The sequence below is a fragment of the Episyrphus balteatus genome, chromosome 3 (genome assembly GCF_945859705.1).
Source record: "Episyrphus balteatus chromosome 3, idEpiBalt1.1, whole genome shotgun sequence".
NCBI classification, from domain to species: Eukaryota; Metazoa; Arthropoda; class Insecta; order Diptera; family Syrphidae; genus Episyrphus; species Episyrphus balteatus.
In genome coordinates this window covers 24,485,610-24,503,872 of record NC_079136.1, presented here as the reverse complement: position 1 = coordinate 24,503,872, position 18,263 = coordinate 24,485,610, and the positions used below count along the sequence as shown (strand labels likewise).

The following is an 18,263-nucleotide window of genomic DNA, read 5'->3' as shown; positions in this document are numbered from 1 at the left end:
GACAGTAAATTCTGTAATTGTCTTAGAACGTACGTATCAAAGTTTAACTTTCCATCAAAACAAAAAATAAAATGAATCATTGGCTTTTTGGGGCCAGTTACAGAATTTACTGTTTCTTCGAAAAAAAAACCTTTTAACCCAAAATTATTTTATGAAAACTCTTTATTCTTGCTGTCTAAATCAAATGCAATGTTTTTAACCAAATTTCGTTAGGGTGGTCCATCAATTATTTTTCTACTCAAAAAAACACGCTTTTAAGCATAGTATTCTCATATACACTTTGGACTACAGTTTCTATTCTCAAAAGTAACATAGTTGCTGAAATTCAATAGGGTAATAGCGAGCCGAGTTCGGGAAGTGGGTGGGTTGAGCTTTTAATGGTAAAAAATGGTATATCTCGATTTCCGGCAAAACTACAAGTTGTATGGCAAAGTTGTAGGTAATAAAAAGATCTACAACTTATGCATTTACAATTCTTTCACATTACCTCAAAATTTATATGAAAAATTCAAAAAACCGAGTTTTTGGTTTTTTATTTTTATCTTTTTCAAAAAGATGTTTTTTTTCTACGAAATTTGGTGAAAACCTACCTTATTATGTCTCAAATACACAGTAATTTATTTGATTTAAAATATTAAATTTTTAATCTTATTTTGACTTAATATCAAAAAACACCCTAATTTTCAGTCGAAAATTCACGTGTCAAAATATCAGTTTTTTTTTCAAAAAATCGGTGGGTAATTTGTTCGTTAAAATCTCTTCTTTCTGATGGTGTAAACATAAATTTACATTAGTATACCATTATAGTATATATTCTCGGAAAATGCAAAAAATGAAAAAAGCTTAAATTCGAAAAAAATTTTTTTATCGTTATTAACAATTTTGGCCTATTTATTAAAATTAACACTTTAATTACTCAAAAACCATTAGATTTTATGTTAAATTGATAAACTTGTATCAACTGTAGATGACACGGTTGAGGGCTTCAGTGTCTTTATTTCCAGATCGTGTGCCAATAGCCCGCTGGTGGTAGACAAATATAATATCCTTCAACATTGAAAAAATATCAAACTTTGTAGTTTTAATAATTTTGTTTTTGACATTCAATATTTCTAATGTTCATGATCATGTTATGGCTAATCTGTTGAACTATTATGACTAGAGACTAGCTCCCAGAATTTGGCTAGAGCCTTGTATTAAGGAAAAATAAAATTTTCCTCAGGATCCAATATTTTCATATTTTGTCATATAAACAGAAATTGATAAGGTAAAATAAATTATTACATATTTTAAGCATTTTAAAGATAAATATTCGTATAAACATAAACTTCTTCATGAATAATTTATTTATCCAAAGTCATGTTAACTCACAACATATAAGAAAAAAATAAAAACAAAAAAAAAAGCACTCAGTTAACACCCTTTGTTAGTAAAAGCATATTAATAAAGCCAGTTAGACAAATATTTATTTCACTTCGCAACATTTCACTTTATTTTACTCTGGAATATCATTGGTAAATAACCTGCTGTTTTATTTCTTGCATGTTCGTATCAAATTCAAATGAAATAAAAATAAGAAAATAAAAAAAATATATACATCCAACATGAAATATTTAAATCACGCAGTCAACTTGCCTTCAACAACACACACTTTACTTGCAGCAGAGTGGTGTTAGAGTAAATTGAATTCGTACAACAACGAAATCCGTAAAGACTTACTTTTATATAAAAATTTCACTGCATGCATAATATCGTGCTTTTGAACAGAAATTCATTTACCTACTATACCCCCATGAGGTATAGGATAATTTTTTTTTGTCTAAAGGAAAAACAAAAAACATTAAACCCCAAACAGTAAGCAAGCAACAAGGATTGCGTGTTGGAATGAAGCCAGGATAACCGGGAAGTTGACATTATCTATGCATCACGTTAGCTTAGTTGTGGGGTATGTTATAAAAGAGACATTAGTAGTCATGGGTCTAACAAAAAACAAAAAAAAAAAAACAAAGGAAAACAAAAAAGGAGGAATTTCCCTTAAAGTTTGATCAATACACAAGTTGAATTGTATTTTTAAACATTTATACTTCTTTGTCAGGGGAAAAAATTTTGAACTTGCCATTGAATTTAAGATATTCAATGAAATTTGGATGAAGTTTTTTTTCGCCCAAACGACAAGGAGGATTAAAAGAAAAGATATCAGTTGCAGTCAGTGGCGTATTGAGGGGGGGGCTCAGGGGGCTCAAGCCCCCCCCCAAGCCTCCAAAATCATGTTACTATTTAGCTGATTTCATCATAATCTACATAATTAACTGAAACTTCTTCGTAAATCGTAGAGATTTAGAGGCAGCTCAAATGATCGAGCCCCCTCCAAATTCTAAAATGGTTATTTGTGTTTGTTTGAGTAAGTGCCTTAGTTGACGTTGAGGTTTGGGATTTTCAGGATTTTAGTCCAATCCAGAATTCTTCAAATAATTTGTTTGTTGTTTTGACGTCGAATTACATCACCGTTATATTTTGCAAAGCTTCTTATGCAATCACGTCGTATTTTATTGTCTTGAGTATATTACTTTTTTTCAAAAATAATATTTTTCTCAAAGATATTGGAAATGCAAATTTTTTATATCTCAATATCTTAGTGGTCAACATAGCTAATAATTTATTTAAGCAAATTCCAGTTTGTGCTTCTGATTTGTATTAAAAAAGGAACATATTATTAAAAAATATATATTTCGGATTAAACATCAAAAAAATTTCATTGAAAATTAGTTTTTGAGACTTTTACGTTCTGCATTTCACTTTTTGAGCATTCACTTGCGTTCCCGATAGCGAAATTAGGTGTTCTACATTTTTTCGCTCATTTCGATTTCCTGATCGAATTCAATTCTCTTTGTTTCTGCTCGTGAACTTGGTATCTTTTTCAATGAATCTCCAATTTTTGGACAAAATATTATCAAAACTTATATTTTTATTGTTTTGTAATATTTATTTGTTGTTAATTTAATACAAAATACATAAAACACATGAGGCATGAAATACATATCATGCCTCTGTGTTTGCAATCTCATTCGCTTTACACTTTATCTAATTCATTTTTCTTTGAAAATTTGCAATAATATCGCCCATGTTCTGCATTTCACTTACAAAATGTGACTTCTTATTTTTTCTTTTAAATTCTGGTTTTTTCTAATAAAGTTGCCAATAAAATTGCATCCATGTTCAAAGTAGCAGTAATTAAACTTTAGAAACAAAATAAAAATGGATGATCCTTCAGTTTTGACAGTTCGAAGCATTTTCGAAGTTTTCGAAATCGATCGAAGATCAATTTCACGTGAAATTGAAAAGTGATGCCAGTTCACTTTCGGTCGAATTGCGGAAAAATGGGCATCTATGCCGAAAAAAGTGATGAGTATAGCTCAAAAACTAGACGTGATAGGAATAAATCTGTAAACAGTTTTGAATTCAGCACATGAAAAAGTTCGAACGAAAAAGTGTTTTTTTTTTTTTAAAGGTTACTAAACACCTTGCTGTTTGTGTAAAATGTTTGGGATACAAGAACTTGGAAAAATAGCTACTTTGAATGTGAAAGGAGACAGTAGTACGAAGTTGTCGGGAGCAGTAAAATGCTACTGTACGAATTTCAGTACCGCAGCACAGCGCTTTTCTCTCGATCAAAGATGAATAAAACAAAATGCACGACTGGGTCGCACGAACTTGCTCTTGGAGTTAAAGTTGCTTAAATTTTTAAGACTTTTTATATAGAAATTTGAAAAAAAAAAATAAAATTCGTTTAAAAAAAAATAAAATAAAATCTGAAATTGAATTGCCCTCCAAAACAAGTATGCAGTTTTGATTGATATATTAACGTGTATTTTTAGAAAAAAAATTTTCAAAATCGTTAGAGCCGTTTTTTAAAAAAACAATTTTTTATAAATAATTTTTTGGAAAAAAAGTTTGAAAAATAATATTGGTATGCCATTTTGTAGAAATCACTAATCAACATCTAAAAACAAAATTTCAAAAAAATTCAATGTCCCGTTTTCGAAAATTTGATTTTTCAAAAAAAAATTTTCAAAATGTTTTTAAAAATCCAAAAATTCTTTTTTTTGAAATTTAATTTTTGGTTTATATTAAAATTATATAAATGCTTCTTCACAAAAAGTTTCGTTGAAATCGAATAAGAAGTTTCAGAGATATTCGAATTTGAAAAAAACGGTTCTATGGCAGGTACCGTTAATAATGATTTTCAAAAAAAAATTTTTTCATTGAAATATAGACCTTAGCTTGAAACTAACATTTGAATTTTTTAAACAAAATCGTTGGAGCCGTTTTCGATATATTTCAATTTTACTAAAATCGGTATATGACAAGTACCGTTATTTTTGGTCCAAAAAAATTTATTTAAACCCCTCTGGAGAGTCGCCAAATAACTCTACATACCAAGTTTGACATTAATCGGTCCATCCGTTTAGGCTGTAGGTCCTTATACAGACAGACAGATAGACAGACGGACTTCCGGGACCCACTTTTTTAGCATTGTCTACCATCGTAATGTTATGGAAAAATGTTATCTCAACTTTTTTTTTTTGTACGAATGCATAACTTGATATATAGTACCTATATCGCAAGTAAAAAGGAGACAAATTTGTAGTACATTTACCTTATCAAAAATTTTTGAAAAATTTTTCAGCCCCCCCCAAATTTTTTTCTGGATACGCCACTGGTTGCAGTCAGTTGTAACTGACAAAAGAAAATCTGTTCCATACTGAAAGCAGTTTCATGCGAACTCATATTTTTTATTTGTCATTTGCTAAATTGTACCTTTCATAGTAAAACTTTCAATCATCTGTCACTATTGAATTGCCTATTTTTTGCTCTCTCTCTTCTTTTCTTCCCTGTGATAAGTAGAAAGTATCGTCGTTTGAAAGGCAAAGTGTACATGTGTACATATTATTTATAATATGTTACTTTTCTTTTCCAGCGACGCGACATATCTCAGCATATCAACGATTTCTGAAAGTTTTGTAAGAAATACTCCCAATTTCAAAAACGTATTCCACTAGATTCCTCTATTATAGTTCAAGTGCAGGCCGTCGAGTTACATAGCTCCTAAGATTAGGGGATAAAATCAAACGAAAGATGAGTTGATACCGAAAATTAAAACTTTTGCAACCTTGCCACCCTAATTTAAAGGTAAAATTGTTACATGATTAAATTTATCATATATTTTTGTAAGATATGAAATATTAAATAAAATGCACGACTGGGGTCGCACGTACTTGCTCTTGCAGTTCAAAGCACTTTTATGTTAGTCTACTTGTAGATTTTAAAAGCTGGATCTAAATTTTTAAAAAATTGATATTGGGAAGAGCCGACATTTAAGGCAAAATTTTGTTAAATGAAAAAAATTTTTTTTTGTTATTTGACTTTTTTGAGAAAAAATAAAAATGCAGTTTTATTGCCACTGCTTTAAATATTACGTATACAAAGTTTAATCAAAATCGTTTAAGCCGTTTTCGAGAAATTCGTAATATCGTATTTTTTTGTATGGGAGGTATACGTTCTAAACGAGGTATAAAAAAACAAAAAAAAAAAAAATCAACTTTCAAAATTCTATAAAAATCATCTGTACCAAATTTGAAGAAAATCCATCCACCCGTTTAGGCTGTGGAAATGTGTACAGATGGACGCACAGACAGTTGTTTGGTTTTTATTAAAACCTCATTTTTTTTTCGACACGAAACCAATACTTGCCCTATAGATACGGTGACCATCCGTCCCGGTTTACCCGGGACTGTCCCGTATTTCTACAGCTTGTCCCGGGTTTTTATTTAAGAAACCCGGGACGTATAATTGTCCCGTATTTTGTAATTTGTCCCGTGATTGTCCCGTATTTGCACATTCTCTGATTTTTATATTCAATATTTTAAATGCTTTGTACGGAAAACAAGAAAACAGTGGATAAAGCATTAAGCTAAAAATGTTTCTAAGTCTCCAAAGTCAAAAAACTTTTGCTGCAAGAAAAATTGCCTGAACAAATAAGTGGGAGTGACAAACGATTGAAAACTCTCCATACATTCTAGCACAAGTAAGAATTTCGTTGCCTTAGATACGTATTGTGCAACGAAAAGCAAAATTTTCTTTTACGATTTCGTTGTGCTGGTTTTGTATAAAGATCAACATAGCCATGGAAGAGTACAGAACCCAGATAAATTTCAAAACTTTTAAGGACATGTTAAAAGTTTTGTTAAAGACCATACAATTTCAAAATCATTTACAATAAAATTAATATGTAAAAACAGCTCTCCCGATTTTGATAAAAAAAATATTTTTTTAGAAGTTATTAACAGACATTATTATAAAACCATTTTCTTGATTTCTGATTATGAATGCGACTTAAATGATTTCAACAAAAACGCTCCCATAAAATCGTTTAGGCAATCTTGATATCAAAATAAGGACGAATTATGAAAACTCATTTAAAAAAATTTAATTTTTTTTGAAAAATCAATATTTTCAAAACAATCCAACGAATTTTTTATCTGTCCCGGGTTTCGCTTCCAGATATATGGTCACCGTACCTATAGAGCAAGTAAAAAGCCAAACAAAATTCTGAACAGTGCGAACAAATCAGTATAATAATATTTAAGTAATGTAATTCTGCAAATATCGTCGCTTTTACGGCAAAGTGCTAAAAGTCAAATAGTGAAGTTTTTGGGAAAACAGTACAGAAAAAATCACATATGTGGAATCGGCACTTTCGTAATTCTTTTTAGTTTTTGCATTGAAAAAGAGTTTCTGATCATTTTGCCCATGAGAAATTGTTGGTCTGAACATACCTGCATGAACTAAGTATTGTAATGGTGTGTTTAGTATTACACCGAACAAAAAAAAAAACAATATCAATTTAACATTTTTTAAATATCAGCAAAAAATGCTCTATAAAATGTGATTTATGATAATGAAAATATCAAAACAATATTTTTTTTACCAGGATATTTAAATATGACATTTTTTTGAAATTTTTTTAATATTTTATTATCAATTTCTTAATCCAAATAATTGAAAAATATTATGAATTTTTTATTATCCACCTAAAATTAAATAAATTGCACGACTGGGGTCGCACGTACTTGCTCTTATGGTAAAAGTTACTCTAATGTTAAAGCTTTTCATTGAACAAAATAAGGTATATGATCAGGGGCGTAGCGAGGGTCCAAGCCATGGGGGGGGGGGGGGGTGAGATTCAGTGAAATGCCGACTCATTTTATGAATTTGCCGACTGCATCCGAAAGTTTTTTTAATAATATTGGGAATCAAATCAGAAAAAAAGAAATAAAACTATAATTTTCACGATTAAGAATTTTATTATTAAAATAATTATCTTTTATAACAGAACAAAAAAAATAAACTTTATACATTCTTTAGTAATAAAAAGAAAATTTTTGGTAAAAGAAAATAAATTATGCACAACTGTAGTCTTTAATATTTGAGTCTTTGATTTGAGTCTTTAAAATTAAAATTATTAATTTGAAAACAATTAACATAAAATATATACATAAAATAGATTTTTCATTTAAAGTTTAACCCTACGATGTTTTAACAATGCCCATTTATCGACAACTTCGCTTAGTTGAATTTTATCAACTATATATAGCAGCATCAACGAATTTAACCTTTCATCGCCCATGGTCGTTGTCGTACGTAAATAATTGAGAACTATTTTAAGTTTGCTAAATGAGCGCTCACAAGAAGCTGACGTCACAGGAGCGGTTAACATGTAGCAAACTAACTTGAAAGCTAACGGAATTACGTTTCTTAGTTTAAATACCTCTTTGGTAATGTCGTCGAAATTTGAGCATTCGTTGCAAGAGAAAAGAAGAATTTGCAATTCAGATAAGTTGCATGCCACATCTTCTTAAAAAAAAATAGGATCCAATTCCACAATAGATTCCACTAATTCTATTGTGGCATTGGCTCTAGAAGCAGGTATTTTAAAGATTTTTAAGAAAGGTTCAAAAATGGTGAAATTATCTGTTAAATTATCTTTTACGCGTGACGTAAAAGTTTGAAGAACCATTTTGAACTCTTTTCTATAAAATGTTTCCAAATTAAAAACAAAGGGGTTTCAGCATTTCCATCAATTCTCTTTGGTAACCGACGAGTTCTATGATGTTTCAAAAAATTTTAAATACCTATGTACGTAAAAAAGTTTTTTTGGCGATCAACTTGCCGACTAATTTGCCGACTCGGCAAATCGTATCTCGTATACGCGACAACAGCTATAGCCAAATTTTAAATACATTCACTTATGTCGTACAAAATATGATTTGCCGATAATTTTTTTGCCGACTAATTTCCCGACTCGGCAAATCGTACCTCGTATAGGCGACAAGAGAGCGATAATTTTTTTGCCGACTGATTTGCCGACTCGGATTTGCCCCCCTCTCGATACGCCCCTGTATATGATATTTTCACGGAATTTCATAAGTGGAAAATAAATAAAATCTTTTTTTATATACAAAAAACTAAGTATGCCATTTTATTTCTTGTATAAAAAAGAATTTTTAGAAAATTTTTTTCAAAAATCGTTAGAGCCGTTTTTTTAAAAAATAATTTTTTATATATAAAAAATTTCTAACATTTTTCAAAAAAAAGTTGGTATGCCATTTTGAAGAAATAAATAATTTACACATAAAAACGGAATTTCAAAATTTTTTACCAACCCGTTTCCAAAAAATTGATTTTTCAAAAAAAAAATTTTGAAATATTTTTTAAAAATTTAAAAATGTGTTTTTTGAAAAATTTAAAATTTTTTTAAATAACGATAGGTTAAACGTTTCTGTACAAAAATTTTGGTCGACATATGTTTTGTCGTTTACGAGAAGTTCATAAATCAAAAAAAATCATTCTATGGCAGGTACCGTTAATAACGGTTCAAAAAATATTTTTTTTATTTCCAAAGGAAGCTTTTATGTGTTGCACTACACACAAAAATTTTAGTCAAAATAGTTACAGCCGTTTTTGAAAAAATTAACTTTTCTATTTCCGTTATATGAAAGGTACCGTTAGTTTTGGTCCTAAAAAAAAAATTTCAATTTGTCCTCTAGTCTAGGGAATCACCCAAAACTGTTAACTTCCAAGTTTGAAGGAAATCGCTCTATTAGTTTAGGTGGTAGCTCGAGGTACACACAGACAGACAGACAGACAGACAGACAGACAGACGGGCAGACAGACAGAATTGCCGGACCCACTTTTTTGGCATTCTCCATCATCGTAATGTCATGTAAAATTGTTATCTCGAGTTCGATTTTTTTTACGAATCCTAAACTTGCCCTATAGTATAGTACCTATATCACAAGTAAAATGTCAATCATATCAAAATTGATATTTTAATTGTTGGACGACTTTTGTCACTCTGATTTCCGCTATGCTTGATTCTGACTCCAATTCAGCAACGCAGATCCAACAGACGACTTCGTCCATCAGGGAAGCCAGTGAGCATTTCTTTTGCTCTAAAGGCTACTGTGAATGTCGCTGAATTTTGGCCTTATTGAACCTACTTCTGGAATTGTATCCATCGTACAAAGCAGAAGCCGTATTCGTGACAGGCTAATGTCTAAGGCTTCAGTTCTCATTTAGATGGTAAATGTTTATCATAGTCTCTAACTTAACTGCGTTATCGTGGATGATACTCGCTTGTGACCGTGTGGGTATTGCTCCTTTTAAGAGCTTGACAGGTTTGGAATGTATGGGTGCCAAATTATATTCATTGCTCATGAAGTTTACTTGACGGTTACTGTCTAAAGCTTTGGTTCATATTTAGAAAGGTAGTAGCCCGTGGTGCGATGATAAATTCGAAACAGACTATGACGCCAGAGATCTGGGTTCGATGCAGAGAACATGTTCTAGTGTCTTTTTCTCTTGTTAAGCCTTACAACTTCGACGATAGACATTGTACGATATGCCGAGCTAAGCCGTGTGCTCACCTGTAGACCATATAGCTATTACCCTGCCAATATCAGGCCTTGATTTAGCTAATAGCTCCATAAATCTATTTTTTTTTCATGGATGAGACATATCTTCCATGATGTTTTGAAGTATGTCAGACTAATTCATCTTCGAATTGATTGAGAAAGGCTCATATATTAGACCTTTAAAATTCCCAAGAGATGTCAATTCTTTTCGTCTTACAGAACTGAACTTTGCCTGAACTTTGTTTATCGGCACAAATCACAAGGTTAAGGTTCCCGAACTAAGCAAAGAAATTAAGAAGCTAAACCCAAAAAAGCTCCAGTAAACGTCTTTAATACTGCAAACTTATTAGTTTATTTACTCTTAGATTCAAACATATTCCAAACCAATGAACAATCGCAAAAGTTCTAATGGTCTTGAAACATTGAAAGAAATTGTACATGCTCATTTCTTTTTTTCTTGTAATATCGAAAGTTTTTAAAAAAAAATATCTATTCATTGTTATCAGCAAATTAATAGAACAAAAAGGTCTTACACACGAGTTCGGATTCACAAGCAAGCATTAGAAGATTGCTCAAGTGCACAGATTCACAGAAATTATTGAAAAAAGGTCTTTCAGCTGTTTTTTTTAGATGTTTTTCAAAAACCTCATATTCAAATTTAGACAATTCCTGTCTGAAGGACAGAAGAAGAAAACAGATTTGTCCGTTTAAGACACGGAAATGATTATTCAAATCTTAAAGTGGCTGGGGTACCAAAAGGTAGTGTTCTAGGTCCAGTTTAGTACCTTGCATTTTACTTTTGCTGACAATACTGCCAAAACTAGCAGAAGGCAAAACGACTAACGAATCAAATATTTAATCGAAAAATGCTCTCAATAATGTCAATGAATGGACAAAAACATGTCGAATAGCGCTTAGCGAATTAATCTCTTTCTTGCACCTGAACTATTTATTTAAAATCTTCAGAACTTCTTAACGGATTGCAATAGTAGATAGATAAACACGGTGACATTTTTAATTGAATTTTAATTATTTCTTCTCAAAGTAAATAGCATTTTCTAAGGCAAACAACGTCATACAAAAATCCGTAAAAAATTCAATTTTCTTTCCTAGTACCTACTTAAAGGTAGACAAATTAATTGAGTTTGTGTCAGGAACATACTTAAGTTAAAACTTGGATTTCTAATGACAGACTCTAGAGTATGTCATGGCACACTATTAGATTGCTCAACTCTTTGAAATGTAAACGGAGATGCACCACAAGATATCGACATTTAATGGGTTATTCCATTAAACCATGACTTTTCCAATTCATTCTGAACGGTTAAGCATTGCATCTGTTCAAATTACACATACACTTGTATTTCAACACTCACACACACAAACACAAACACAATCCCTACATCATCGTTCATCAAAGTGTAAATAATCTTTAAATTACATCGATGTTTTCGTAACGTGCAATGGGTTATCGTTGTGTTTGAATTTTGCAAACACATGGTTAACATTAGAGCTTGTATAGTAAAATCGAACCAATACGGAGAAAGGCTGACGCCAAGTAAATTGATTTAAATTCCTTGAACCAGAAACCATATTAAACCTGAATAAGGATAAATTGGTTTGGTTGGGTTGAGGGGAGAGTCTGGTGGCGACGCACAGTGGGACGAGTGTATGGGAAAAACGGCGAAATTAATATCTCTTGTTTTAATGATTGGAAACTTATTATTTTGCCTGTTATCACTTATTACATTTAATATCTATATTATAAACTCAAAAGTACATGTAGCAACCCGCTATAAATGCCCTCTCCCCCACCTGCTATGGAAATAAAAGAGCTGAGCAGCGAACTTTTTTTTTGGAGTTCAACTTTTATTTTTTCTGATTTTTTTTAATGTTTCTTAAGCTTTATTTTGATTTTCAGTTGCAAATTGGATTGCTTAGTAAACATCAAACTCATTATTTTTGCGGATTTCTTACTTTCAATCCACGTTTTTAAAAGATCACAATTTTTGATTGTTGGAGTTAAGCCTACAAAAACGTCAATAATTAAAAAAGAGCAAATTTGCGCAAAACTTCTTTTCATGATTTACTTAATATACATATAGAGCATCACAAAACAAGAAAAATATCAATATGAAAATTTAAGCGATTTTTAAAAACCTCACTTAAATCCGAAATTCACATTTAATAAAAAATTCATGCACTCCAGACTTCATATTAAATAAACCACGATGTAAACACAATTTTTTATATCAAAATATGATTTATTATACCTTTATCAATATTAATATCCATGGCATAATTATTAGTTATGCGCACAATAAGATTAGCAATAAATTTAAATTATAATTAAAAAAAAACACTGTCTATGAAAAATTTCCACTAGTCACTGTTTGCCGCTCTGTAACTTTTGCACGAGTTTACAATTCCAAATAATTTTAACGCATTTAGACTAAGTACATATTTAAGATGTCCTACCAATCACTCAAAAGTACCGCTAAAATAGATGACTTTTTTATTTATTGCTATGGGTCGTCCCACTGTGCGACGGCGGCGGCGACTCCTTCATCAGTGCAGATTAGAGCTGTAGCAAACCGTATGTATTCGTTACTTAAATGCGGGTATTCACTTCAGTAACGAGTAACGAAACGTTACTGCCCAAATAATTTCGTTACTCGTATGTTTCGTTACTAGTACTGAACAAGTAACGAAACATGCGAAACATACGAAACGTGCGAAACGTGCGAAACATACGAAAAATAAGGAACATACGAGTAACGACGATACTCCAATTCCAATACAAATTTGGAAATGCGAAACGAAAACAAAATGGTACACTCTACACTGCATTTGTCGTGTGCGCATTATTTCGCATCTCGTATCGGTTCGGTATCATCATTTATGTATTTTACGATTTTGTTGTTCTGTTTTTGTGTATGTTTATCAAAAGGGGTAAATAAGAATTCTGTTTCTTTCTCTTTCGTACCTGTTTTTTATGGACATGTGCGTGTGGAGTGAATTATGTGAAAGTGTGTTTGAGTGTAGTGTAGATACATTCCAATTAGAATACCAATTTGGATAGGTATACGAAATGTGAAACAAAAACAAAATGGTACACTGCATCTGTTGGGTCGTAGCCGTACTTGTATTCTGTTTTCTCCTTTTTTCCTTTTGTAATTAATAAAAAGAATTTTTCTTTTCCTTTGTTTGATTTGTTTAATTTATTTTATTCTTTAGTTTGATTCAAACAAATAATTACAATTTTGGTTTTATTCGTGCTTTAAAGTTTTTGTTTTTTTTTTCTTTTGATTTCAAGTAGGTACTACTTTCTTGCTTGTGTGTGGTGAGGTGGTGTCTGACATGAGTGACGAGTGACGACAACTTTGAATGAGAATATGGAATGAATGTGATTGAATGAAATGATTGAATGGTTTTTTATTTTAGGTTGGCTGCAATGACAATTTTTAAGTTTGGACCGGGAGGAAACGAAACATGGGCGTGTTCGTATATTCTTATTTGAATCTTGAATTGTTTGGTTTCTTAATTGAATCGTTTATTTTCAAAACATGATAAGTCCATTTGACCAAAAAAAGTTTCTGTAAGCACATTTTTTGTATTTTACAATTTTGACCTTTAATTTAAATGCAAATATTAGCCTTGTATATCAAAGTATCTATTAATTAAGATTTGAATTCATAAGAACATATAAAATCATCCTTTTTATGGGTTTAACGAATTTTTTTTATGATTCTATTTAACTATTTCTGGTAAAAACTTTATTCAGCACCGGCACATTCATATCTTAAAAAAAAAAAATTACTTTTAGGTACATCGAAAATCTGATATTGAAAGCAGATTCTTGAAAACTTTACTCTTTGCTAAGCTAGTTGAGCTAGAGAATATTTGTATACCATTTTAAAAAAGATTTCTTGTCATTCAAAATCTTGCATTATTAAATTTTTAATGTCGTTTTTACTTTTAATATATATAAAAAAAAAAACAACCAAAATAATAAGTTCTTAACGTAAATCGTGAGACATAACAAAAATACCAAATGTAGGAAATATACGAAATATACGAAATATACGAAACATACGAAATATACGAAATATACGAAGCATACGAAGCATACGAAACATACGAAACATGCGAAACATACGAAATATACCTAAAGTAACGAAAGTAACGAGTAACGATATCGTTGATGCGGGTACTAGAACCAAAAGTAACGTATACATGCGGGTACTCATTTTGTCGTTACTTTTACAGCCCTAGTGCAGATGACGAAAGGAGACTGCTGATATATAGGAGCAAAAGCTACATAAGTGTGTTTGACTTTCTCTATATAGGTATACATAAAGGTACTTATGGCCTCTTTAAATGAGAGATGTGAGAGAGTTTGATCCTTTTCTGAAATCGATTGGCTTCAAGGAAAATGACCTACAACAGTGGCTGGCTGTGTCAGGTCGGGTGTTGATTTTATGCAAAGTGTGCGTTATGAAGAAGGTAAATGTTATTCTTTACACAAATCCAGGAGAGAATCCTTAGGATTTTTTTTTTTTTTTTTTTTGTCTGTCGTTCTTCATCTTATTCTATTGAAAATTGTTCTTTATGTCCATTAACATGGAAGAAGAGGCATTTTGTACGTAAGTAGAGCATAAAGTTTTTATTTCGAAACTGGTAACGTCAGATGAGGGATTTTCTATCAAGACGTGACTTTTTCTCTCTCCTGATGGTGATGATGATGGTGCATCGCATCCGTTCCAAATGCGGCCTTGGTTGTTTTCGTTGTCGTCATTGAAAAATTTTTGTCATCATAGGTTTGCTTTGAGATTGGTATAAGGAAAAGAAAGAAATAATAAAATCATGCACATTGGTAGCCTTTCTTTTTCTTTTGTTTGTGTGTGTATTTGTTTGTTTAATAAATGGAGTTTTGCCAAAAAGAACATTGAAAATGAATTAACACTTGGATTTTATTTCTTTTCGAATGACACAAAGATTGTACTGATTTGAAGATTTGTCGTGTATAATGTCATGGTCACATTATAAAATAAGGAAAAAGATAAGAAATTTAAAAGACTTTCCAGTTTCGTACAAATGTTGCTGAATATTGATTTTATCCTCATTTATATTTTTGTGGTCTTTCTCATCGACTGGTTCCTGGCAAGGATGACGTTTCTTTGCCGATGGTATAAGATACTTCTTCAGTACATCAATTTTGATTTCTTTGTAGACTTGCTTATTACAGAAATATTTCTGCCACTTTTTGAGGATGAGCCCTAAAGACAGAAAATAGCATCAGTTTCCTGGATTGTCGACAATATGACTTTCAGATTCCGGTGTGATCCTCAGCTTTCTAGTGCTGTTGATGAAGCGTAGATCTCGCCGAAAAGCTGTTGAATATATTGGCCTTTCAATCTATCAAATAACAAATGCACTTGGACTGAGTAATAAGTTTTTTTGTTTATAGTTTTTTTTGGAATATATTTTCGTAGTTTCTCAAATATAATCTTCATGCGAAAATTGGAAATACCATTTTTTAGAAATTACAAGTTTTAATTCAATTTTTATTTAATGTTTTGAAAACTATTTATTTCAAAAACAAACATTTTTATAATTTATTTAAAGCAATTATTGTGAATTGAGCTTTATTGAATGCATTTTGGCTGGTCTACTATCCGCCGTCAGCATCGTGTTGCTGATGATGGCATATATAAAATATACAGGGTGTCCCGAATGGAATGAGATATTCGCAATGAAATCCAAAAAACGGGCTCCATCAAGCACATAAAATCAAGTAGCAAACTTAAAATTATTGTTGTAACTAGGTCTTCAAAAGAAATAAACTCATATTACAAAAATAAATTTTTAATTTTTACCCATTTTTGACTAAAGCAAAAAAAAAACATTTTTTAAAGATTGTATAAAACTTTTTTGTTCAATTTTGTTTTCTTCACAAGAATAAATTTATAAAACACCTCAAAGTCAAAAATTATGGTGGGTAAGAAAAAATTAATACCATTTAAAAATTAAAAAGATATTATCATTTTTTATATGCAGTTACAAATAATAGCATTTCTTCTTAAAATCAAGACATTAATGAAGTTTCTATCATAAGTATTAAAGGAGAAATTAACATGAGTAAATGCATACAAAAGTAAGCGTTTTCTTAAATCATCACTAAAGGGTATCAAGAGAGTTATTTTGGAACTATTTTTTTCTCAGAGTATAGCCAAGGCCCATTCCCCAAAATGCCCTTATCTCATTCCGGAACACCCTGTATTTTCTAATTATATTATAATAAAATAAGCAAATTTGAGTTTCATTACACCTTCAATGGCAGTATGGCAGTGGGAGGACTAAAGTCCTGTGAGCTTATGTCCTTGTAACGGTTTGATGCTTTTTTTGTAGCTTCAATAACACTGGTCGGCAACGGATATAGAGCAAGAACCAAACCCTACTTTTCGAGAGGAATTTTGTGTGCTAAGTCCGATTTTGAAGTCAAAATTTCACTGGCACGTCACGTTTTTGAAATAATTAAATATTAATAAATCAAAAACGCGTTTTTTTGGGTACATTTGACATCGAATTACATCACCGTTAATTTTTTTTTTTTGTAAAACTACTTATGCAATCTCAAAACGCCATATTAGCACGTTCTAAGGGTATTTATATTTTTTCAAAATTATTTTTTTTCTCAAAGATATTAAAAAAAGAAATTTATGATAGATATCTCAAAATCTTGATTATTTTTTTCAAAGTAATGAATGGTTTTTTGAATCAAATTCCATCTTGCGTCTTCTGATTTGGACTTATTAAGAGCAACATATTACGGAAAATATATATTTTTGACTAAACATAAAAAAAAACTCAATTAAAAATTAGTTTTTGAAGCTTTATAGCGAAAATAGTGATGAGTATAGCTCAAAAACTGGACGTGATAGAAAAAATCTGTAAACAGTTTTGAATTCAGCACACTAAAGTCAATCAAAATCACCTTATAAAGTTCTTGCTCCCGACTTTTTTTAGTTTTTTGCCGACCAGTGTAATCAGCTAAGAACAAATTTAGAAAGTTTAGTGTTATTTATTGCATACATTGCCTAGAAAAAAAGATGAAATAATTCCCCAACGAAATAACTTCCCAACACCAAAAATTATTTAGCATCCCAAATTTTATGAGATGGGAAGCTTTGTTAGTTGAAACAATTTCTTAAATTTAAGAATTTATTTAATGGGCTCTTGATGACTTGTTTCTATCTCAAATTGTAATCTTATTTCATGGTTACATTATTCCCAAAATAAAAACAGTGGTGTATCCAACATAGGTTGAATATGAATATACGTTAGTCCATCGTAGACTTTTGGCCTGTCGACTTTGTCCCTGAGTTTAAAAGTTGATTTTCTGTAAATTCTTAAATCCTTTTATTTCATTTCAATTTGTCTACCTACATATTTCATTCATATTTTAAAACTTTCATCTTTGGTGTTATTGACTTATTTCTCATTGAAAAAATTCCCCAAATTTGGGTGTTATTTCATTTCTGTTTTGAATACTTTTTGAAACACAGCAGCACATATTTTTGAAATCTGTGAACTATTATTGGCTCGTGTGGGAAGAAATTTTCTTTTTATTCAACAAAAATTAATAAAGTTATACCAAATATCATCGTTCAAGCAAATAGTTACAGCAATCGACCAAATAGACTAATAAGACCAAACTTAAATAATTTTCCTCGCCAGATAAATGCTTTAAAATGCAACAAAGTATAAATTATTTTTAAATGCAATATAAATTACTTGCACTGCCATGCGGCACGCGTGTGTGTTCTGCCACAACTTAAATCCCTAAACACTTTTGAATGAATTTTCCAAACCATTTAGAACATTTAGCATATTGATGAATCAAAAGCAATTAATAAAAAACCAATAAACTGACAGAAGCCAGCCAGCAGCAGCATACAACAACAGCAGACTAAACTAAACCAAGTCACTAAATATAAACGCTTCATTAATTTCATTCACCCATTCATCCCACTTCTGAGATTCATTTGTTGTTGACTTTGTTTTTTTTTTGTTCTATATTTTCAGAGGCTGCCGTCAACGAGTCCTGCTTCTTCAACGAGCAATGCGAATCGCAAAATTTCCAAACCGAATGCCGCGATGGTCGATGTGTGTGTCGTTTCGAAATGGTGCCGATTCTCAACAAGGAAGGCGTATTCGAATGCACAGGTGAGGAGCAAAAGCCTGTATGAAACCAGAGTTACCAACCGAATTTATTTAAGTTTAATG

At 31.0% G+C, this 18,263-nt stretch overlaps 1 protein-coding gene across 9 annotated transcripts in view; it reads left to right on the top strand.

Moving 5' to 3' along the window:
- Nucleotides 1-18,263, top strand: part of LOC129917145 (uncharacterized) — a 131,175-nt gene that overhangs the window by 92,643 nt on the left and 20,269 nt on the right. For all 9 annotated transcript variants that reach the window (XM_055997518.1, XM_055997517.1, XM_055997516.1 and 6 more), the window contains exon 5: nucleotides 18,063-18,203. In XM_055997518.1, coding sequence (XP_055853493.1) covers nucleotides 18,063-18,203 — 141 coding nt within the window. The remainder of the gene's footprint in view (nucleotides 1-18,062; nucleotides 18,204-18,263) is intronic.